The 23,981-nt window shown below is 52.0% G+C and overlaps 1 protein-coding gene across 3 annotated transcripts in view; it reads right to left on the bottom strand.

Moving 5' to 3' along the window:
- Positions 1 to 812: 812 nt before the first annotated feature.
- The window catches only part of zc3h7bb (zinc finger CCCH-type containing 7Bb), an 82,590-nt gene continuing 59,421 nt past the window's right edge, over positions 813 to 23,981 (bottom strand). For all 3 annotated transcript variants that reach the window (XM_085969529.1, XM_085969527.1, XM_085969528.1), the window contains exons 13-20: positions 20,127 to 20,288; positions 16,662 to 16,867; positions 11,783 to 11,883; positions 10,410 to 10,591; positions 8,340 to 8,416; positions 4,948 to 5,081; positions 2,995 to 3,100; positions 813 to 949 (exon numbers count right to left, since the gene is read on the bottom strand). In XM_085969529.1, coding sequence (XP_085825655.1) covers positions 833 to 949; positions 2,995 to 3,100; positions 4,948 to 5,081; positions 8,340 to 8,416; positions 10,410 to 10,591; positions 11,783 to 11,883; positions 16,662 to 16,867; positions 20,127 to 20,288 — 1,085 coding nt within the window. In that variant the 3' untranslated portion in view covers positions 813 to 832. The remainder of the gene's footprint in view (positions 950 to 2,994; positions 3,101 to 4,947; positions 5,082 to 8,339; positions 8,417 to 10,409; positions 10,592 to 11,782; positions 11,884 to 16,661; positions 16,868 to 20,126; positions 20,289 to 23,981) is intronic.

The following is a 23,981-nucleotide window of genomic DNA, read 5'->3' as shown; positions in this document are numbered from 1 at the left end:
CACTGCCTGGAGAAACCAGCGCTAATGTTAAAACATACGGAGCTTCTGAGCTCCGTATCTAGCAACAAACCCTGTTGCTTAGCAACAGCTTCAAAACAGTTGGCGCAGCTTGCAAGTGTCTCTGTAGCTAAGCAACAGCTTCAGCTAGATGCTTGCTTCAGCTAGACGCTTGCAGAGCCAGGAATGGAGAAAAAAAGCAACGAAAAGTAAAAAAAAAGTTATCTGAACCGACTCCTGAATTTTGCCGGTGGATAGAGCATTCCGGAGATTTAACCTCCGTTTAAACGAAAGTTTCCTGTATCTGGTCATCATCACATTGCTGTTTGTGGGAGCTTGCTGTGCGCAAATTGGCTGCCGCGTTTCCCACATTACAACAGTGACTACGCTTCAAAAGTACTTCATTGGCTGTAAAGCGCTTTGGGACGTCCCGAGGTGGTGGAAGGCATTAGGATACTTTGGGCGATGTCGCAGAGGGCTGCTGCTGCTCGTGGGACAGAGCCAGCAACAGTCAGTGCCTTCAGGAAAGAGAAAGGGGAAAATTAGGGGAAACTTTTTATTTACAACACAGTTAAAACAACACAAATACGACAGAAAATACTGCAGATGCTGGAAATCCGAAATAACAACAGAAAACGCTGGAAACACTCAGCAGGCCAGGCAGCATCCGTGGAGAGAGAAACAGAGTTAACGTTTCAGGTCTGGGACCTTTCATCAGAACATCTGATGAAGGGTCCCAGACCTGAAACGTTGACTCTATTTCTCTCTCCACGGATGTTGCCTGGCCTGCTGAGTGTTTCCAGCGTTTTCTGTTGTTATTTAAAACAACACAAATCTACTCACTTTTGGTGTCCTTCATGTATGTCCAGGCATCACGCTCCTCAATACTGTGAGCAAATGAGCAGTTTCCAATATACTGGCACTTCTTCCCATTTGCAACATGTATACATAACTGGAAAATAGAGCAGATTGATTTATTTTAAGAGTATTGATCGCCACAACGAAGGCCTTGTGTTGGATGGCGGCAGACCCCAAGCGCTGGCCTCTGACGCTTGCCACTAGCACAGCCTGAAGTGACCTCCAGCTAAAGGCGTCCAAACGGGAGAAAAAGCGGAGCTGATTAGCGACACTGTGGGATCTTCCGGCTTTTAGTGCACCCGCTGAGGTCATCCTTCTGTGCCACCAGATGACATAGCTGCACACGGGCTATCCGGCGACGTCTTTCTCCATGAGCCAGGAACGTCAACGTTGAGCTCGAAGGCCGCCCTGCCTGCCTGCCACTGACTGGCAGAATCCTGGGTGCGTGGTGTCCAAGCACGCCGCCCCCCCTTCCCTGCGTTGTCTGGACACTAGAGGACACGCCGTTGCCCGGAAACGCAGCCTGAGAAGAGAGGCCTACAAGAACAGGCCATGTGACCTGTTGGAGTTGTTGCCTCTTGTGTCCATGGTAACATCCAGCTACACTCTGACTGCGCCCCCCGCCCCCCCTCCCCGATGTCGGTGTCTCAACTAATCTGCCAAGGCAGATTCTTCCAAACATTTAATCTTTTTGGCACCTTTCCAAAGTGGGGAAGGGCAATGGCTAATCTGCCATTAGAACAACGTGACCACTCACATTCCAGGACTACCCTGTGTATCAGCTGTGGCTCAGTGGGTAGCACACTCTCTCGCCTCGGAGTCATGAGGAAATCTACATATTATAAGGGGTTAATTTCAGGTGCTTGCTGGGTAAAAGTTTTCAGACTTGACACCGGTCAAGAGTCGATGTGTAACTAGAGCTATTGCACGTACTTGGATTACAGCCAAGAACAGATGTCTGCCCACCTAATGAGAATGTAGAAGCGAAACAATGGGGTTCCGTTTTGAAGTACCCAGTGACCTGACAACTTGCGACCGTAAGCAAACCTAGCCTCCCAATACATGATTAAGATTAAAGAGGACCTCCGGTTACACGATTCATGCCCTGTTATAGATTAATGGTTGACTTATGTGTCCAGGATCCTTCTGTCAATATGTCATAAGACCTGATGATTAATCTAAAATGTATCCTGATAGAGGAACAAAGGAATGTCAATCAAACTTGTTTGTTACACTGTATAAATATGGAACGCTTACGCTGTATCATTGGAATAGTAGCCTCACCCCTTGAGTGGAGGTACTGATTCCCCTTGCAAGTGAAATAAAAGGCCTGTCCGTCTGACGAATCCAAGAGTGTATTGAGTCATTACCCAGAGCTAAGAAGTAAGGACTTCAACAGTCAGATGGTTGAGGGTTCAAATCCCACTCCAGAGACTTGAGCACAAAAATCTAGGCTGACGCTCCAGTGCAGTGCCGAGGGAGTGCTGCACTCCCTCCACCACCGGCGCACCGTGGTTGCAGTGTGTACCATCTACAAGATGCACTGCAGCAACTCGCCAAAGCTCCTTCAACAGCACCTTCCAAACCCGTGACCTCTACCACTTAGAAGGACAAGGGCAGCAGACGCATGGGAACATCGCCACCTACAAGTTCCCCTCCAAGCCACACACCATCCTGACTTGGACCTGTATCGCCGTTCCTTCACTGTCGCTGGGCCAAAATCCTGGAACTCCCTTCCTAACAGCATTGTGGGTGTACCTACACCATATGGACTGCAGCGGTTCAAGAAGGCGGCTCACCACCATCTTCTCAAGGGCAATTAGGGATGGGCACTAAATGCAGGCCTAGCCAGCGACGCCCACATCCCATCAATGAATTTTTTAAAAAGGTGCCGTCTTTCTTGATATGACGTTAAACCGAGGCCCCGTCTGCCCTCTCAGGTGGACACAAAAGACCCCACGGCCACTATTTCAAAAGATTATCTGGTCATTATGGGATCTTGCTGTGCGCAAAGTGGCTGCTGTGTTTCCCTACGCTACAACAGCGACTACACTTCAAAAGTTCTTCATTGGCTGTAAAGCGCTTCGGGATGTCCTGAGGATGTGAAAGGCGCTGTAGAAAGGCAAGTCCTTTACTCACGTCGTACTGCTGTGGGATGTTTCTGCAGGATGGCAGCGGTCGGACGGCAACCCACTTCTTCCGCTCGTTCGACATCACCAGCATCACCCGGCGCTCTTTGGCCCATCTATATAGAAAGAACAGCAACATACATTATTCTGGTCACCACACTTTATAGGAAGGACCTGAAGGCTTTGGAGAGAGTGCAGAAGAGATTTACTCGAATGGTTCGGGGGATGGGGGATTACAGTTACGCAGATAGGCCGGAGAAGCTGGGGTTGTTCTCCTTGGAGCAGAGAAGGCTAAGAGGAGATTTGATAGAGGTGTTCAAAATCATGAGGGGTCTAGACAGAGTAGATAGAGAGAAACTGTTTCCAATGGCTGAAGGGTCGATAACCAGAGGGCACAGATTTAAGGTGATTGGCAAAAGAACCAGAGGCAACATGAAGGAAAACTTTTTTACGCAGCGAGTGGTTAGGATTTGGAATGCACTGCCTGATAGGGCGGTGGAAACAGATTCAACAGTAGCCTCAAAAGGGAATTGGATAAATACTTGAAGAAAAAAATTGCAGGGATATGGGGAAAGAGTGGGGGAGTGGACTAATTGGGTTGCTCCTAGAAAGAGCCGGCGCAGACTCGATGGGCCAAATGGCCTCCTTCTGTGCTGTACCATTCTATGATTCTATAAACCTCAGCAAGCATTTATTTTCTCCTTTGGTAAAAACTCCATTGCGTGGTCTCGCTGCTCGGTGAAGATGTGCACCGTCCAGTGAGCCACACGGACCAGGAGTTTGCCAGTTTCACTCTCCGCTCTCAGCAACCATGGGTTAGGGATTAGCCCGTGTTCCAGCTCGTGCGTGTGTGTGTCTGTGCGTGCGCGTTTGTGTTCAGCATGGTCGCTTGGCCAAGGTACTGCAAGGCGGTTGGTGCCAGGATCCCAGCACGTCAGTGACTCTGAGAAGAGGGGAGAAGATGGGGAGGGAGCAAACCTGAACCCCTTGACAGAAGCTGATCAATCTTCAGACTATGAATATTCAATGTAAGTAAGAAAGTGAAAGAGGGGGGGGAGAGAGAGAGAGAGAGAACGAGGGAGAGAGAGAGAGAAAGACGGGGAGGGAGCGAGAACGAAGGTGAGGGAGAGAATGAAAGGGGAGAGAGAGAGAGAGAGAAAGAGGGGGGAGGGAGAGAGAGAGAGAGAGAAAGACAAATGGGTAGAGAGAGGGAAAGAGGGGGAGAGAAATTGGGAGAAAGAATAGGGGAGAGAGAAAGGAGGAGAGAAAGGAGGAGGAGGGAGAGGGGAGAAAGAGGGGAGATAAAGAGGAGGGAGAGAGAGAGAGGTGAGAGAGAAACGGGGTGAAAGAGTAGGAGGGGGAGAGAGAATGAAAGGGGGAGGGAGAGAGAAAGAGGGAGAGAGAGAAGAAAGATGGGTAGAGAGAGGGAAAGAGGGGGAGAGAAACTGGGAGAAAGAATAGGGGAGAGAGAGAAGGGGAGAGAAAGGAGATGGGGAGATGGGAGAGAGAAAGAGGGGAAATAAGGAGGGAGAGAGAAAGAGGGGGTGAAAGATTAGGGGAGAGAGGGAGAGAGAGTGAAAGGGGAGAAAGTGAAAGAAGAGGAAGAAAAAGATGGAAAGAAAGGGGGAAGAAAGATAAAGAGGGGAGGGAGAGAGGAAGATGAGGGTCAGAGCACACATGGGAGATACAAGGGGGATCAGGGAGCTGGGAAGAGAGAAAAAAGGGGAAGGAGGGGAATTGTAAACATGTTCCAAATAGGCATCTTAATGCCTTAACCCCACCCCAGAAACTCCCACCCCCAGCTGCACCGACATTCCCCACACAGGCTATCCTGCGGCTCCTCTGATTAAGTGTATAATTTAAAGGACTCACGGGCGCGTTGTGCCACAGACTCGGCCCCATCAGGAACTGCACCCACCCCCGCCGCTATGAAAAGTCTTGAAGTAACAGAAAGTGGACTGACCCATGTCGTATTTTGGCACTGCAGTACTTGAGGCTCCTGTCCGGCTCAACCACCTGACCGTTCCTCCAGCACTGGCTACAAACAAACTTCATTTTCATGTCCAGCGAGTTTGCCTTTCCAGCTCCAGATGACACCTCAACCAATCAGAACACAGAACCGTCAGGACAGATCCGTCAATCAAAATACAGCCAGCAAAGAGCCAGCACATCCCCATCTCAGGAGCTCAAAAAGCAGGAGGCTCCCAGCTTCCATCTCTGGGCTGCTGGGGCAGTGAAAGCGGTGCAACACCTGGCCTCTGTACCTTTAAAGCAGGGGGTGGGGGCTGGTTTGATAACACGGCAACTAAAACTGCCGGCCCTGCTAGCCTCTGACTCTTGTGGCCGAGTACATGTGTGTGTGCAAGGTGCGTGCGAGCAAGGTGTGTGCGTGCGAGGTGTGTGTGTGTGCGTGCGAGCAAGGTGTGTGCGTGCGAGGTGTGTGTGTGTGTGTGCGAGCAAGGTGTGAGTGTGTGCGAGCAAGGTGTGTGCATGATAGCGAGGGAGGCGTTTGTGTGCGAGCGAGGGAGGCGTTTGCGTGCGAGCGAGGGAGGCGTTTGCATGCGAGCGAGGGAGGTGTGCGTGCGGGCGAGGGAGGTGTGCGAGCGGGCGAGGGAGGTGTGCGAGCGGGCGAGGGAGGTGTGCGTGCAAGCAAGGTGTGTGCGTGCGAGCAAGGTGTGTGCGTGCGAGCAAGGTGTGTGCGTGTGAGGGAGGGAGGTGTGCGTGCGAGCGAGGTAGGTGTGTGTGTGAGCGAGCGAAGGTGTTTGCGTGCGTGCGAGTGAGGGAGGTGTGCGAGCGGGCGAGGGAGGTGTGCGTGCGGGCGAGGGAGGTGTGCGTGCGGGCGAGGGAGGTGTGCGTGCGGGCGAGGGAGGTGTGCGTGCGGGCGAGGGAGGGAGGTGTGCGTGCGGGCGAGGGAGGGAGGTGTGCGTGCGGGCGAGCGAGGGAGGTGTGCGTGCGTGCGAGCGAGGGAGGGGTTTGCGTGCGAGCGAGCGAGGGAGGTGTGCGTGCGTGCGAGCGAGGGAGGTGTGCGTGTGAGCGAGGTGTGCGTGCGAGGGAGGTGTGCGTGCGAGGGAGCGAAGGAGGTGTGCGTGCGTGCAAGCGAGGGAGGTGTGCGAGGTGTGTGTGCGAGCGAGGGAGGTATGTGTGCGTGCGTGCGAGCGAGCGAGGGAGGCGTGCGTGCGAGCGAGGGAGGCGTGCGTGCGAGCGAGGGAGGCGTGCGTGCGAGCGAGGGAGGCGCGCGAGCGAGCGAGGGAGGCGCGCGAGCGAGGTGTGCGCGCGAGCGAGGTGTGTGCGCGCGAGCAAGGGAGGTGTTTGCAAGTGAGGGAGGTGTGCGTGCGTGCGAGCGAGGGAGGTGTGCGAGCAAGGCGTGTGTGCGTGCGAGCGAGCGAGGGAGGGAGGGAGGTGTGCATGCGAGCGAGTGAGGGAGGTGTGTGTGCGAGCGAAGGTGTTTGCGTGCGAGCGAGCGAAGGTGTTTGCGTGCGGGCGAGCGAGGGAGGTGTGCGGGCGAGCGAGGGAGGTGTGCGTGTGTGCAAGCGAGGGAGGTGTTTGCGTGCGAGCGAGGGAGGGAGGTGTGCGTGCGAGTGAGGGAGGTGTGCGTGTGAGCGAGGGAGGGAGGTGTGCGTGCGAGCGAGGGAGGTGTGCGTGTGAGGGAGCGAGGGAGGTGTGCATGCGTGCGAGCGAGGGAGGTGTGCGTGCGAGCGAGGGAGGTGTGCGTGCGAGCGAGGGAGGTGTGCGTGCGAGCGAGGGAGGTGTGCGTGCGAGCGAGGGAGGTGTGCGAGCGAGGGAGGGAGGTGTGCGAGCGAGGGAGGGAGGTGTGCGAGCGAGGGAGGTGTGCGTGCGAGCGAGGGAGGTGTGCGTGCGAGCGAGGTGTGCGTGCGAGCGAGGGAGGTGTGCGCATGTGAGCGAGGGGGGTGTGCGTACGAGCGAGGTGTGCGTGCGAGTGAGGTGTGTGCGCGTGCGAGCGAGGTGTGTGTGCGCGAGCGAGGGAGGTGTTTGCGTGCAAGCGAGGTGTTTGTGCGCGAGCAAGGTGTGTGCGTGCGAGCGAGGGAGGTGTTTGCGTGCGAGCGAGGGAGGTGTGCGTGCGAGCGAGGTGTGCGTGTGAGTGAGGTGTGTGCGTGTGCGAGCGAGTTGTGCGTGCGAGTGAGGTGTGTGCGCGTGCGAGCGAGGTGTGTGTGCGCGAGCGAGGGAGGTGTTTGCGTGCAAGCGAGGTGTTTGTGCGCGAGCAAGGTGTGTGCGTGCGAGCGAGGGAGGTGTTTGCGTGCGAGCGAGGGAGGTGTGCGTGCGAGCGAGGTGTGCGTGTGAGTGAGGTGTGTGCGCGTGCGAGCGAGGTGTGTGCGCGTGAGCGAGGTGTGTGCGCGTGCGAGCGAGGTGTGTGTGCGAGCGAGTGAGGTGTTTGCGTGCAAGCGAGGGGTGTGTGCGTGCGAGCGAGGTGTGCGTGCGAGCGAGGGAGGTGTTTGCGTGCAAGCGAGGGGTGTGTGCGTGCGAGCGAGGTGTGTGTGCGAGCGAGCGAGGTGTTTGCGTGCAAGCGAGGGGTGTGTGCGTGCGAGCGAGGTGTGTGTGCGAGGTGTGTGCGCGTGCGAGCGAGGTGTGTGCGTGCAAGCGAGGGAGGTGTTTGTGTGCGTGCGAGCGAGGTGTGCGAGCGAGGTGTGTGTGCGTGAGCAAGGTGCGTGCGAGCGAGGGAGGTGTTTGCGTGCAAGCGAGGTGTGTGTACGTGCGAGGTTTGTGTGTACGTGCGAGGTTTGTGCGTGCGTGCGTGTATATCTTTACTCAACGATGTAATAGAAAATGGATCATTTCATACTTCTCTGCATTAAATTTCATCTGCCACGTGTCTTCCCATTTCCAGTCTGTCTCTGTCCTCCTGAAGTCTGTTACTATCCTCCTCATTGTTTACTATATTTCTGAGTTTCATATCATCTGGAAACTTTGAAATTATATCTTGTATACGCAACTAATATATATCAAAAAGAGCAGTGGTCCTAATACCGACCCCTGGGGAACACCACTGTATACGTCCCTCCAGTCTGAAAACCAACCATTCACCGCTACTCTCTGCTCTCTGTCACTTAGCCAATTTTGTATCCACGCTGCCACTGTCCCGTTAATCCCATGGGCTAAGTTTATTATGTGGTACTTTGTCAAACGGCTTTTGAAAGTCCATAGACATGACATCAACCACACTACCCTCACCCACCCTCTCCTTACATGGCTCGTTGTCAAATTTTGTTTGATAATGCTCTCGTGAAGCGCCATGGGTCTCTGCTAAAGGTGCTATGTAAATGCACTCTCTTGCTGTCATGGATAAATGGGCCATTAACTAGTTGCTGCCTCTCGGCCTAGTCGTTGGCTGTAATGTACCTGTGCTCTGCTCATGCTTGCTTCTACATTCAGCCAGTACATCGCAGACTCCTGCACAATCTCATCGTGCGTGATCTCTGTAAGATAAAAGGGGACAAGTGTCACCCCAATGTCGCATGGAATAATGAAACTTCGTTATCTGGCAGGTGGCTGCATGGATGCCGACAGTCCTCTGGCACCTTGCCCGAATGGCCAGTCCTCATGTGCGGGAAAAAAAGAAAGACTTGCATTTATATAGCGCATTGTGCGCAGTTTTGGTCGCCTTATCTGAGGAAGGATGTTCTTGCCATGGAGGGAGTGCAGCGAAGATTCACCAGACTGATACCTGGGATGGCAGGAATGACATATGAGGAGAGATTGGGTCGATTGGGCTTGTATTCACTAGAGTTTAGAAGAACGAGAGGGGATCTCATTGAAACTTATAAAATTCTAACAGGACTAGATGCAGGAAGGATGTTCCCGATGGTCGGGGAGTCCAGAACCAGGGGTCACAGTCTAAGGATAAGGGGTAAGCCATTTAGGACAGAGATGAGGAGGAATTTCTTCACCCAGAGAGTGGTGAACCTGTGGAATTCTCTACCACAGAATGCAGTTGAGGCCAATTCATTAAATATATTCAAGAAGGAATTAGATATATTTCTTAAGGCTAAAGGGATCAAGGGATATGGGGAGAAGGCAGGGACAGGGTACTGAATTTGGATGATCAGCCATGATCTCATTAAATGGCGGAGCAGGCTCGAGGGGCCGAATGGCCTACTCCTGCTCCTATCTTCTATGTTTCTATGCATTTCATGATCACCGGACATCCCAAAATGCTTTACAATTAATTACTTTTTTATTGAAGTGTAGTCAATGTTTTAATGTGGGAAACACGGCAGCCAATTTGCGCACAGCAAGCTCCCACAAACAGCAATGTGATTAAAGACCAGATAATCTGTTTCAGACACTCCAGTGCAGTACTGAGGGAGCGTTGCACTGTCGGAGGTGCCGTCTTTCGGATGAGACATTAAACCGAGGCCCCGCCTGCTCTCTCAGATGGACGTAAAAGATCCCGCGGCACTATATCGAAAAAGAGCAGGGGAGTTATAAGAACATAAGAAATAAGAGGAGTCGGCCACACGGCCCCTCGAGCCTGCTCCGCCATTCAATAAGATCATGGCTGCTCATCGACCTCAACTCCACTTTCCCGCCTGCTCTCCATATCCCTTGATTCCCCTGGAGTCCAAAAATCTATCGATCTCAGCCTTGAATATACTCAACGACTGAGCATTTACAGCCCTCTGGGGCAGAGAATTCCAAAGATTCATCCCCGGTGTCCTGGGCCAATATTTATCCCTCAATCTACATCGCTAAAACAGATTATCTGGCCATTATCACATTGCTGTTTGTGGGAGCTTGCTGTGCGCAAATTGGCTGCCGCGTTTCCTACATTACAACAGCGACTACACTTCAAAAAAGTACCTCATTGGCTGTAAAGCGCTTTGGGACGGCCGGTGGTCGTGAAAAGCGCGACAGAAATGCAAGTCTTTCTTTGTTCCCTCACCCCATGCTGCTCCTGACGAATTATCCCAGACTCCCAAAATACAGCAATTGGCCAGGCTTCAGCCTAGATCTCCCAACCCTTCCCAACAGAGATACAGGGTGGGTGTAGGTAAATTAAAATAGTTCATTTAAAAACTGACAGGAGATCGTTTTTGCTCAAGACGACGACAGGTGCCATTTGTCGCATTTGTAGCATATAACGTGCAGCATAGTATTCTGCTGCTACGGTGGGGTGGGGTTTAAGGAGGCCTGTCCCTTTAAGGTCACAGAGTCTAACTGTTGTAAGTAAACACAAACAGAGGACAATCAGAGCTTAATTGCTGTTGGCGAGGGAAATTTGTAGATCGGCGGGTGCTTGTAAATTCCCAGCTCCAGGTCAGGGAAAATAAAGTTACAAAATGACTGACTTGCTTTCTGTCTTTTTTTAAAAATTAGTTTTGACACTTTGCAGTGGACACTCCCAATCTTTTACATAGACAGGTGACATCCGGGATGGAAAAAGTTTCATACGATTCTCCGTTGGTGTACCTGTACTTTGTTGCATCACCCAGACCTTGAGCTCGATGAGGCTGTGGGCGAAGTTACAGCTGTCCTCCCGCAGGCACCCGTATCGCACCTCGTGACGGCACACGTCGAACTGGCAGTGCTCCTGGAACTGGCGGATCTTGGAGTACTTAACCGTTGTGGCGCGCAGCACGTGGACCAGGCACCTGGGGCAGATCCACAAAGGGGGTAAATACATGCCTCGGAACAGCAAAGTATCAGCATCATTTAGAACCAAATTCATCCCGTTCAGCCCCGCGAGCCTGTTCCGCCATTCAATGAGGTCATGGCTGATCTGTATCTGAACTCCATCTGCCCGCCTTGGTTCCGTAACCCTTAATACCCTTGCCTAACCTAGTAAAACCAAATTTTCAGTAACATTTATAAGCAATTTCATCCCTTTTTAGGAACACAGGAACAGGAGGCCATTCAGCCCCTCGAGCCTGTTCCACCATACAATTAGATCTTGGCTGATTGGTTTCTGAACCATCTACCCGCCTTGGTCCCGTAACCTTTACCTATCAAAAATCTATCAATATTTTGAACAAAATAATTAGTTTCTGCCAATTGTCTCCTCCATTCTATTTAAGGCTTGTCGGGTTCCCATTTCCACAGGTTAAAGTTGTCCTCCAGTATGCTGCCCAAGTAGCTATTCTTCATCTGTTAACCTGGATTATGAGTTTTTAAAAATTCGCTTATGGGATCTGGGCATCGCTGGCAAGGCCAGCATTTATTGCCCTTGAGAAGGTGGTGGTGAGCTGCCTTCTTGTCCATGTGGTGAAGGTGCTCCCACAGTGCTGTTAGGGAGGGAGTTCCAGGATTTTGACCCAGCGACGATAAAGGAACGGCCGATATACTTCTAAGTCGGGATGGTGTGTGACTTGGAGGGGATCTTGGAGCTGGTGGTGTTCCCATGTGCCTGCTGCCCTTGTCCTTCTAGGTGGAAGAGGTCGTGGGTTTGGGAAGTGCTGCCGAAGAAGCCTTGGCGAGTTGCTGCAGTGCGTCTTGTAGATGGTACACACTGCAGCCACGGTACGCCGGTGGTGGAGGGAGTGAATGTTTAAGGTGGTGGATGGGGGTGTCAACAAACTATTCGACCACAGATGCCATCACATGCACACTTTCCAGGAGGAGTCACTGCAAAGTGTTACGGAGTGGGAAGCCTGGCTGATTTTTTTTCGCTTTCCGAGCTCAGGGGCACTGATGTAACTTGCAGCACTCCAGCCGCTGCCCTGACTGCCGTCAGTTAACTCAGCACAAATCAGGATTCGGACCTGGGAACCTTCCAGGCTTAATCCCGGGCTACCTTTACCCACGAGATCGTCAGGGAGCTCCCTCCTTGCCTCCTGTGCACTCACTTATTCTGTTCAAAGTTGTGCTTAGTTTCCGGGTTGGAGCAGACTGATGCGCTGTCCTTAATCTTCTTGCTTATCAACCTGGGCTTGCTGTCAAAGCATTCCTGCAACAGAAAGCAGAGACTGAGCATCAGAGACTGAGACATTATAAGCTGGACAGAGGGATGAAGGAACAGATTCTGGTCTTACATACCCATTTAAGGGGCGAGAGATACATGATATACTGTAGTGCCCTTTAAATTTGGCAGTTACTGATTTCAGGACATGAGCAAAAAATCAAGAATGAGAAAAGGGAATTTACACAGAATATACAGCACAGGAACAGTAGGCATCTCTGTATTGTAAAAGTCGCATAGCCAGGTGGTGAAGGATAGAGTACTAGAACCCAGACTGATACCTGGGATGGCAGGAATGGCAGTATGAGGAGAGATTGGGTCGATTGGGCTTGTACTCGCTGGAGTTTAGAAGAATGAGAGGGGATCTCATTGAAACTTATAAAATTCTAACAGGACTGGACAGATTAGATGCAGGAAGGATGTTCCCGATGGTCGGGGAGTCCAGAACCAGGGGTCACAGTCTAAGGATAAGGGGTAAGCCATTTAGGACAGAGATGAGGAGGAATTTCTTCACCCAGAGAGTGGTGAACCTGTGGAATTCTCTACCACAGAAGGCAGTTGAGGCCAATTCATTAAATATATTCAAGAAGGAGTTGGATATATTCCTTAAGGCTAAAGGGATCAAGGGGTATGGGGAGAAGGCAGGGACAGGGTACTGAGTTTGGATGATCAGCCATGATCTCATTGAATGGCGGAGTAGGCTCAAGGGGCCGAAGGGCCTACTCCTGCTCCTATCTTCTATGTTTCTATAGTCTTTAGTTGCTTACAAGCCTTTATTTGCAAAGACACACATTACATACTGTGCACAGATATGGAGACTTCACCTCTGAATGGATTCAGAAAGGCCAAGAGCTCCTCAAGCTGGTACTACGTAGAGTGTACAGCGCAGAATCAGGCTATTCGGTCCAACTGGTCCATGCCGGCCGGTGTTTATGCTCCACACGAGCCTCCTCTCACCCCGTCTTCATCTCACCCCTTCAGCATATCCTTCTATTCCTTTCTCCCTCCTGTGTTTATCCAGCCTTCACAGCTTATCACTCTGGCTCCCCCACCTGGCTTTAAACTGCACTCCAAACTCCACTAATGTCTTTAACTCCACTATTTCATCTGGTTAGTTACTCCAAACATTTATCATTTAATTTTAACTCATTTCCAATGTTTTTGTCCTGTTGTCTTACTGACCGACCTTGAAGTCATACTTTGATTCACATTATCCATACCATTTTATTACGTTAGCCACCTCGATGAGGTCTCCCCAGAAGCTTCCCTCTGGAGTGTAGAGGGTTAAACTTCTCCAATATTTCCTCACAGGACGGCATGGTTCTAGGTGCAGCCTGTAACTGCCGCACTATTTAATTAGCACATACAAGTCATGTATTTTCCGGCAAGTTATTATTTCCCTCTCCTTTCCAATGGCCTTCCCCGGGCAAGAGCAGGAATGGACTGTTGGGCGGTTCTTGTCCCAGAGAGCAGCGAGCCTCTGGAAAGTGTTGCCGGCTGGTGTGATGGGTGCTGAATCTCTGCCTTCCAGAGGGAGCTGGGCCAGTTCCTGACTGGGGCAGAGATCGCATCAAATCGAAGGGAAGTGTCTTTGTAGATAACGCTTGCATCCAGTTCTGGTCACCACACTTTAGGAAGGATGTGAAGGCACTTGAGAGGGTGCAGAGGAGATTTACCAGAATGGTTCCGTGGATGGGGGATCTTAGCTACAAGGACAGGTTGGAGAAGCTGGATTTGTTTTCATTAGAGCAAAGGAGGTTGAGGGGTGATTTGATAGAGGTGTACAAGATTATGACGGGTTTGGATAGGCTAGACGGGGAAAGGCTGTTCCCACTAGTTGATGGTACAAGGACTAGGGGACACAGATTTAAGGTTTTGGGCAAGAGATACAGGGGGGATGTGAGGAAAAAGTTTTTTACGCAGCGAGTGGTGAGGACCTGGAACTCGCTGCTGACGGAAGTGGCGGAAGTGGAGACACTCAATGTTTTCAAGGGGAGACTGGATAGGCACTTGAGGGAAATAAACTTGCAGGGCTACGGGGATAGAGCGGGGGAATGGGACTGACTGGATTGCTCTACAGAGAGCCGGCATGGACTCGATGGGCCGAATGGCCTCCTACTGTGCTGTCTGACTCTATGATTTGGTCCGTGTGATCTCCTGAGGTCGGAGGGGAATTTTCCAGCGTACTTTTTCCCTTATTGGCCCTGGAGTTTTTCCCCTTCTTTTCTGCCTCTCCCAGGAGATGACATGGCTGGAGGGGGGTGTGGGGGCAGGGGGGGGGGGGGCGGTGGGGAGGGAGGAAGTAGGAAGCGTCTAGTCACGAGGATCCGGCTATCATGGTATGGGGCGAGCTTGATGGACCAGCTGGTCTTTTCCTGCCCATCAACTGTGTATGTTGGTAAGAGGGAGGGCGGGCAACCTGCTCCCAGGCCCGGGAGTTTGCCTTCTAAGGAAGTGCGTGTAAGTTGGAGGAAATGGAACGGTTACCGAGAAAGATTTTGTGCCAAAATATGGACAAATATGTAAAAATGTCAGGGCAACAGCATCCCAAGACTGCGTTGCTGGAGTGATTTATTGATGGTAGGCTTAGTCAGGCAGATGTGAGCAATGGCACGTAGGGAAGGATCAATGACTGAGCTGGATGCAAAAACAGGACAAGGATTTGTTTTTAGTGGGACAATATGGCTCGGAGCTGGAGACTATAGTTCTGAGTATTATCTTTGGGTAGGTTCTGAAGATACTGCAAAGGCACGTTAAAAGAACGCAAGCCTGACCGCACAGTACATTTGTGTTCGTTCGCTACTTTTGGCATTTGGGCACAGAAATAGTTTGGTGCCATTTATATTGAGGCGACTAGCATAGATGGATTTAAGGGGGAAGCTAGATAAGCATAAGAGGGGATGTTGGCCTGAGCGAGAACACTGACATTGGTGTGCCTATCCTGCCAATGGATTTCCAGATCTTGCGGAGGCAGCATTGGTGGTACCTCTCCAGAGCTTTGAGGTGCCTGCTGTACATGGTCCATGTCTCTGAGGGCCACATCGTCCGCATGCCCGATACGAGACTCCCCAAAACAAGCGCTCTACTCGGAGCTCCGACACAGCAAGAGAGCCTCAGGTGGGCAGAGGAAACGCTTCAAGGACACCCTCAAAGCCGCCTTGAAAAAGTGTAACATCCCCACCAACACCTGGGAATCCCTGGCCCAGGACCGCACAAAGCGGAGGAGAGGCATCCGGGAAGGCGCCGAACACAGAGTCTCTGCGCCGGGAGTAAGCGGAGGCCAAACGCAAACAGCGGAAGGAGCGCACGTCAACCCAAGCACCCCACCCACCCGCCCCCCCTTCAACCACCGTCTGCCCCACCTGTGACAGAGACTGTAGGTCCCGCATTGGACTCATCAGTCACCTGAGAACTCATTTTTAATGTGGAAACAAGTCATCCTCGGTCCCGAGGGACTGACTAAGAAGAAGATATGAGGGAGAAAGGAATAGAAGGATATGCCGATAGGGTTAGATGAAGAGGGGTGGGAGGAGGCTCGTGTGGAGCATAAACACCGGCATAGACCAGTTGAACCGAATGGCCTGTTTCTGTGCATTCCATCCAATAGCTCAGTATGGGCATAAAAGTGACCTAACAACAACTTGCATTTATATCGCGTCTTTAATGTAGCAAAGGTGCTTCACAAGAGCGTTATTAGTACTTTTTTTTTGACACCCGAGTCACATGAGATATTAGAACAGATGAGGGGTGGGTTTTGAGGAGTATCTTAAAGGACAGAGAGGCGGAGAGGTTTAGGATGGGAATTCCAGAGCTCAGGGCCCGGGCAGCTGAAGGCACGGCCGCCAATGGTGGAGCGATTAAAATGGGGAGATGCGCAAGAGGCCAGGATCGGAGGAGCGCAGAGATCCCGGAGGCTTTAGGGCTGGGAGGAGGTTACAGAGATAGGGAAGGGCCGAGGGCCACGGAGGGATTTGAAAGCCAGGATGAAGATTTTAAAACCGAGGCGATCGTTTAATTTATAACTGGGTAAATGAAGTGGTGACGGCTTGTTATAAAAACAGAAAATGCTGGAGATACTCAGCGGGTCAGGCAGCATCTGTGGAGAGAGAAACAGAGTTAACGTTTCAGGTCGATGACCTTTCGTCAGAACTGGAAAAAAGCAGGGAATGGAACGGATTTTTAAGCAAGTGTAGGGGAGGAAAGAACAAAAGGGAAGGCCTGTGATTGGCTGGAAGGCAGGAGAGGTTAAGAGACATTAAGAGATATTCAAGGTAAGAGGCGATGGTAATGGGGCAGGTTAAGAAACAAAGGATGGCTCTAGATGGAGTGTGAATTGCGCTGGCAGAATGAAAGACAGCTGCCATGAGGGGGAGAAGAACAGAAGGCACAAACAAAAAGCGTGGATAAAAAATATATGTGATAGGGGCCAGGTCTTAACCTCTCCTGCATTCTATCCTATCACAGACCTTCCCTTTTGTTCTTTCATCCCCTCCCACATTTCCCAGCTCCTCCCCACACTTGCTTAAAAATCCATTCCATTTCCTGCTTTTTTCCAGTTCTGACGAAGGGTCATCGACCTGAAACGTTAACTCTGTTTCTCTCTCCACAGGCGCTGCCTGACCTGCTGAGTGTCTCCAGCATTTTCTGTTTTTATTTCAGATTTCCCGCCTCTGCAGTATTTTCTTTTTTTGCACTGGCGACGACTGTTGCCTGGTCTGCCGCGGCGCTGCCGTTAAAAGGCTTCCAGATGCGCTACGCCATCTCACCTCACAAAGGAACATGAAGAGGCCGAGATGTTCCTTCAGCAGTTTAGCCACCGTGAGGCTGCATCTTGTGTCGCCCCCTAGGGGATCGAAGAGTAGCTCGCGGTTTATAGCTCCCTTTCGCTCCAGCGTCCAAACATCTATCTCCTCCTGGCAATAGGCGAACGTACAGTGATCCCCATACTTGCAATCCTCCTTACTTATTATATCTATAAAGAAACAAAATGGAGCACATCACCTTTGTGACTAGGTTACAGTGCACATTGTAAACCCGATCCCCTTCTCCGGCAGTCCCTCGGTTTCCTTATCTATTTTTTCCCCAGAAGGAACATAGGAACAGGAAGAGGCCGTTCAGCCCCCTCGAGCCTGTTCCGCCATTCAATGCGCTCATGGCTGATCTGCCACCTAACTCCATATACCCGCCTTTGCCCCATATCCCTTAATACCTTTTAGCTAACAAAAATACATCAATCTCAGATTTAAAATCAACAATTGATCCGGCATCGATTGCCGTTTGCGGAAGAAACATAGAAGATAGGAGCAGGAGTAGGCCATTCGGCCCCTCGAGCCCGCTCCGCCATTCAATATCATGGCTGATCATCCAAACTCAGTACCCGGTCCCTGCCTTCTCCCCATATCCCTTGATCCCTTCAGCCTTAAGAAATATATCCAACTCCTTCTTGAATATATTTAATGAATTGGCCTCTACTGCCTTCTGTGGTAGAGAGTTCCAAACTTCTACCACCCTTTGTGTGTAGAAGTGTTTCCTAATTTCACTCTAATTTTTAGACAATGCCCCCTAGTCCTAGAATCCCCACCCAGTGGAAATAGTTTCTCACTATCGACCCTATCTGTTCCCCTTAATATCTTGAAAACTTCGATCAAGTCTCCCCTTAACCTTCCAAATGCCAGGGAATACATCCCCAGTTTGTGTAACCTCCCCCTGGAGTCCAGGTATCATTCTGGTAAATCAACGCTGCGCTAACATCTGCTGGGAACAGGCACCAGCATCTCTCCAGTACGTTGCCAAGCGGCTATTCTTCATGTGTGAGCTGAGGCAGCAAGTGCTGGTAGGCTATTGCACTGTGGAAGGCATAACAATTGAGCCTCGTCCCATCTCTGCTAATCTTTCGCACAAATCTCCTGTAAGCATGGATTCCTTTCTGGGCCACAGTTCCCCAAATGATGTCACTCACCATCTGAGGAAGGATGTTCTTGCCATGGAGGGAGTGCAGCGAAGATTCACCAGACTGATACCTGGGATGGCAGGAATGACGTACGAGGAGAGATTGGGTCGATTAGGCTTATACTCGCTAGAGTTTAGAAGAATGAGAGGGGATCTCATTGAAACTTATAAAATTCTAACAGGACTAGACAGACTAGATGCAGGAAGGATGTTCCCGATGGCGGGGGAGTCCGGAACCAGGGGTCACAGTCTAAGGATAAGGGGTAAACCATTTAGGACAGAGATGAGGAGAAATTTCTTCACCCAGAGAGTGGTGAACCTGTGGAATTCTCTACCACAGAAGGCAGTAGAGGCCAATTCATTAAATATATTCAAGAAGGAGTTAGATATATTTCTTAAGGCTAAAGGGATCAAGGGATATGGGGAGAAGGCAGGGACAGGGTACTGAGTTTGGATGATCAGCCATGATCTCATTGAATGGCGGAGCAGGCTCGAGGGGCCGAATGGCCTACTCCTGCTCCTATCTGCTATGTTTCTATGTAAAAAGATAGACTTACATTTTTATACAGCACCTTTCACAGTGTCAGGACGTCCCATGTGCTTTAGAGCCAATGAAGTGCTTTTGAAGTGTAGTCACTGTTGTAATGTAGGAAATGCAACAGCCAATTTGGGCACAGCAAGCTCCCACAAACAGTAATGAAATAAAAGTTCAGATTTTTAGGTGTTGATTCAGAGATAAATATTGGCCAGGACTCCAGGGAGAACTCCCCTGTTCTACATCGAAATAGTGCCTCGGGATCTTTTACATGCACTCAAGAGGGCAGACGGGTCCTCGGATTAACGTTTCATCTGAAAGATGGCAACTCCAACAGTGCAGCACTCCCTTAGTATCGCACGGGGAGTGTCAGCCTGGGTTATGTGCTCAAGTCCCTGGAGTGGGACTTGAACTCGTAACCTTCTGACTCGGAGGCGAGAGAGCGCTCCGCACCGAGTCACAGTTGACACTTTGCCCCAAGTGGCCAATTTACAAGCGCGACTCTTGATTGAGTGTCAACGGGCCGTCAGACGGTCTAGAAAATCACCACCGAGCCCCGATCCCAGCCTCTCTTAGGGTTAGATTTCCAACTTACAGCCGGACGTAGTGTTGTGGATTAGCCGCCAGTTATAGAAAATATAACAATGGAAATTGGGCAGTTTCTGTAATGGGCGGCCAACGTTTAACGCCAGTTTTACAGCCAGTGACAAGTTGGAAATCTACATCCCAACAGCCACACGTGGACTTCAGGTGGAGTCTACATGGACAGCCAGCGGGGATCTCTGGGCGTGGACAGCCAGTGCGGATCTCTGGGCGTGGACAGCCAGCGGGGATCTCTGGGCGTGGACAGCCAGCGGGGATCTCTGGGCGTGGACAGCCAGTGGGGATCTCTGGGCGTGGACAGCCAGCGGGGATCTCTGGGCGTGGACAGCCAGTGGGGATCTCTGGGCGTGGACAGCCAGTGGGGATCTCTGGGCGTGGACAGCCAGCGGGGATCTCTGGGCGTGGACAGCCAGCGGGGATCTCTGGGCGTGGACAGCCAGCGGGGATCTCTGGGCGTGGACAGCCAGCGGGGATCTCTGGGCGTGGACAGCCAGTGGGGATCTCTGGGCGTGGACAGCCAGTGGGGATCTCTGGGCGTGGACAGCCAGTGCGGATCGCTGGGCGTGGACAGCCAGTGGGGATCTCTGGACGAGGACATCCAGTGGGGATCTCTGGGTGTCGACAGCCAGTGGGGACCCAGTGATCTGAAGCAACTTTCACCAATTCTCGACTCTCTAGTTGTAGAGCTCAGATCTGGGACTGAACCTGGGACCTTCATGGTCTGTATGGCTCAGAGATGGAGACTTCACCTCTGTGCCATCAGAATGGCTTCAGAAAGGCCAATAACCCCCTCAAGCTGGTACTACATAGAACGTACAGCACAGAATCAGGCTGTTCGGCCCAACTGGTCCATGCCAGTATTTATGCTCCACACGAGCCTCCTCCCACCCCTCTCTAACTCACCCTATCAACATATCCTTCTATTCCTTTCTCCCTCATGTACTTATCTAGCTTCCCCTTAAATGCATCTGTACTATTCGCCTCAACCACTCCCTGTGGTGGCGAGTTCCACATTCTCACCACTCTCTGGGTAAAGAAGTTCCTCCTGAATTTCCTACTGGATTTATTAGTGACTATTTTATATTTATGGCCCCTAGTTTTAGTCTCCCCCACAAGTGGCACTAAGTGACATGCCCCTCCGTACCTTTGCATATGTAGTAAGGTCCTCCGTAATTATTCCTGGTGGGCCGAGGCCTGATTTTCTTCCATCGCATGTCTGTTGAAATCATCAGTCTTCCAATCAAAAGATCTTTTTTACACTTATGATCTAGCTCAGGGTTATAATGATAATCTAATGCTTTAACTCCTGCAACACAAGGGGAGAAAAACTTCAGCGGCAAATTAGATTGATGGGCCAAGGCTGGAATAAGCAAAGCATTTTAAGTGAATTTGTACCTGCTCGTTTCCCTCCTTGTTAGCGGATTGATTCATTCAATCTTAATGTCCTTGTTGCTTTCGTTCTTTGCCAATTATCTCCTCTGCTCTCTCCTAGGGACATAGGCTTAAAAATTCGGTTGTTTTGCGCCTCCCGTTAGCGGCCTCTAACGGGGCGCAAAGCAACTAGCGCTCGGGTGCGGCGCCGCCAACGCCTCCCGCAAAATTCAGCGGGAGGTTAGCGGCGGCGGTAACCGCTCGCACCCCACGGCGCTGCACCGCCGGCGATGGCGTCATCACCGTGCGTAGCGCCCCGCTCGCGATCTTCCTTAGCGACCCTGACTTACCGCCAGCTGCTATGTCCGACGGGGTCAGGGGGACCTACCTGCGGCCGGGGCCTACCAACACCTGCCCCCTCTGCCGTCCCCGGCCTCCTCTGAAGCCCCCCCGCGGAGTGCCAGCTGCGCTCTACGAGCCCGGCACTTTTCTTGAGTGCCGGGCTCATTTGCCGGCACACCGATCCATGGTGGCCCAGCTGGGATCCGGGTCGCGCTGCGCAAGTCCCCTCCCCTTTAAGAAGGGGAGGATGGCCTGCAGTACACGTGCCGCTGCGGCATGTAGCACCATGATATTCACTCGCAGCGACACACACACACCACACACACCACACACACACCACACACACACACACACACCACACACCCACCACACACACACCACACACCACACACCACCACACACACACCACACACACCCACACACCACACCCACACCACACACCCACACCACACACCACACACCACCACCCACACACCACACACACCACCCACACCCACCACACCCACACCACCACACACACACACCACACCCACACACACCACCCACCACACACACCACACACCACACCACACACCCACCACACCACACCACCCCACACACACCACACACCCCACCCACACACCCCACACACACCACCACACCCACACACACACACCACACACACACCCACACACCACACACACCACACACACACCACACACACCACACACACCACACACCCCACACACCCACACACACACCACACACCACCACACCACACCACCACACCACCACACACCACACACACACCACACACACACCACACACACCACCACACACACCACACACACCACACACACACACCACACCCACACCACCACACACCACACACACCACACACACACACACCACACACCCACACACACACCACACCACCACACACACCACACACACCACCACACACACACACCACCACACCACCACACACACCACACACACCACACACACCACACACACCACCACCACACACCACACACACACCACACACACACACACACCACACACACCACACCACACACCACACACACACACACACACACACACCACACACACACCACACACACCACACACACACCACACACACACACCACACACACCACACACCACACACCCACACACCACCACACACACACACACACACCACACACACACACACACACACACACACACACACCACCACACACACCACACCACACACACCACACACACACACCACACACCACACACCACACACACCACACACCACACACCACACACACCACACACACACACCCACACACACCACACACACACACCACACACACCACACACCACACACACACACCACACACACACCACACACACACACCACACACACACACACACACACACACCACACACACACACACCACACACACACACACACCACACACCACACACCCACACACACACACCACACACACCACACACCCACACACACACACCACACACACACACACCACACACCACACACACCACACACACACACCACACACACACACACCACACACCCACCACCACACACACACACACACCACACACACACACACACCACACACCACACACCACACACACCACACACACACCACACACACACACACACACACCACACCACACACACCACACCACACACACACCACACCACACACCACACACACACACACCACACACACCACACACACCACACACACACACCACACACACACACACACACACCACACACACACCACACACACACACACACACCACACACACACCACACACACACACACCACACACACCACACACACACCACACACCACACACCACACACACACACACACCACACACACCACACACACACACCACACACACACACACCACACACACCACACACACACACACACACACACACACACCACACCACACACACACACACACCACACACACACACACACACACCACACACACACACACCACACCACACACACACACACACACACACACACACACACACACCACCACCACACACACACACACCACACACACCACACACACACACAACCACACCACACACACACACACCACACACACCACACACCACACCACACACACACACCACACACCACACACACCACACACACACCACACACACCACACACACACCACACACCACACACCACACACACCACACACACCACACACACCACACACACCACACACACCACACACACACACACACACACACCACACACACACACACACCACACACACCACACACACCACACACACACCACACCACACACACCACACACACACACCACACACCACACACACCACACACACACCACACACACCACACACCACACACACCACACACCACACACCACACACACCACACACACCACACACACACCACACACACCCACACACACACCACACACAACACACACACACACACACACACACACAACCACACCACACACACACCACACATCCACACACACACACCACACACACACACACACACCACACACACACACGACCACACACCACACACACACACACACCACACACACCAACACACACACACACACACACCACACACACACCACACACCAACACACACCACACACACCACACACACCACACACCACACACTCACACACACCACACACACCACACACACCACAACACACACACACACACTCACACACCACACACAGCACCACACACCACACACACCACAACACCACACCACACACACCACACCACACACACACACACACACCACACACCACACACACACACACACCACACACACACACACACCACACACACCACACACACACCACACACACCACACACACTCACACCACACACACACACACCATCACACACACACACGACACAACACCACACACACACACACACACACACCACACACACACACACACCACACACACACACACTCACACACACCACACACACACACACACAACCACCACACCACACACCACACCCACACACCTACACACACACACACACCACACAGACACACACACACACACACACCACACACCACACACACACACACACAGACCACACACACACCACACACACACACACACACACACACACCACACACACCACACACTCACACACCACACACACACACCTCACACACACCACACACACCACCACACACACACACACCACACACACACACCGACACCACACAACCACACAC

Source organism: Somniosus microcephalus, chromosome 28 (genome assembly GCF_052327205.1).
Source record: "Somniosus microcephalus isolate GS21.2 chromosome 28, FLI_Smic_1.0, whole genome shotgun sequence".
In the NCBI taxonomy this organism is placed as follows: domain Eukaryota; kingdom Metazoa; phylum Chordata; class Chondrichthyes; order Squaliformes; family Somniosidae; genus Somniosus; species Somniosus microcephalus.
This window is presented reverse-complemented; position numbering and strand designations above follow the sequence as displayed.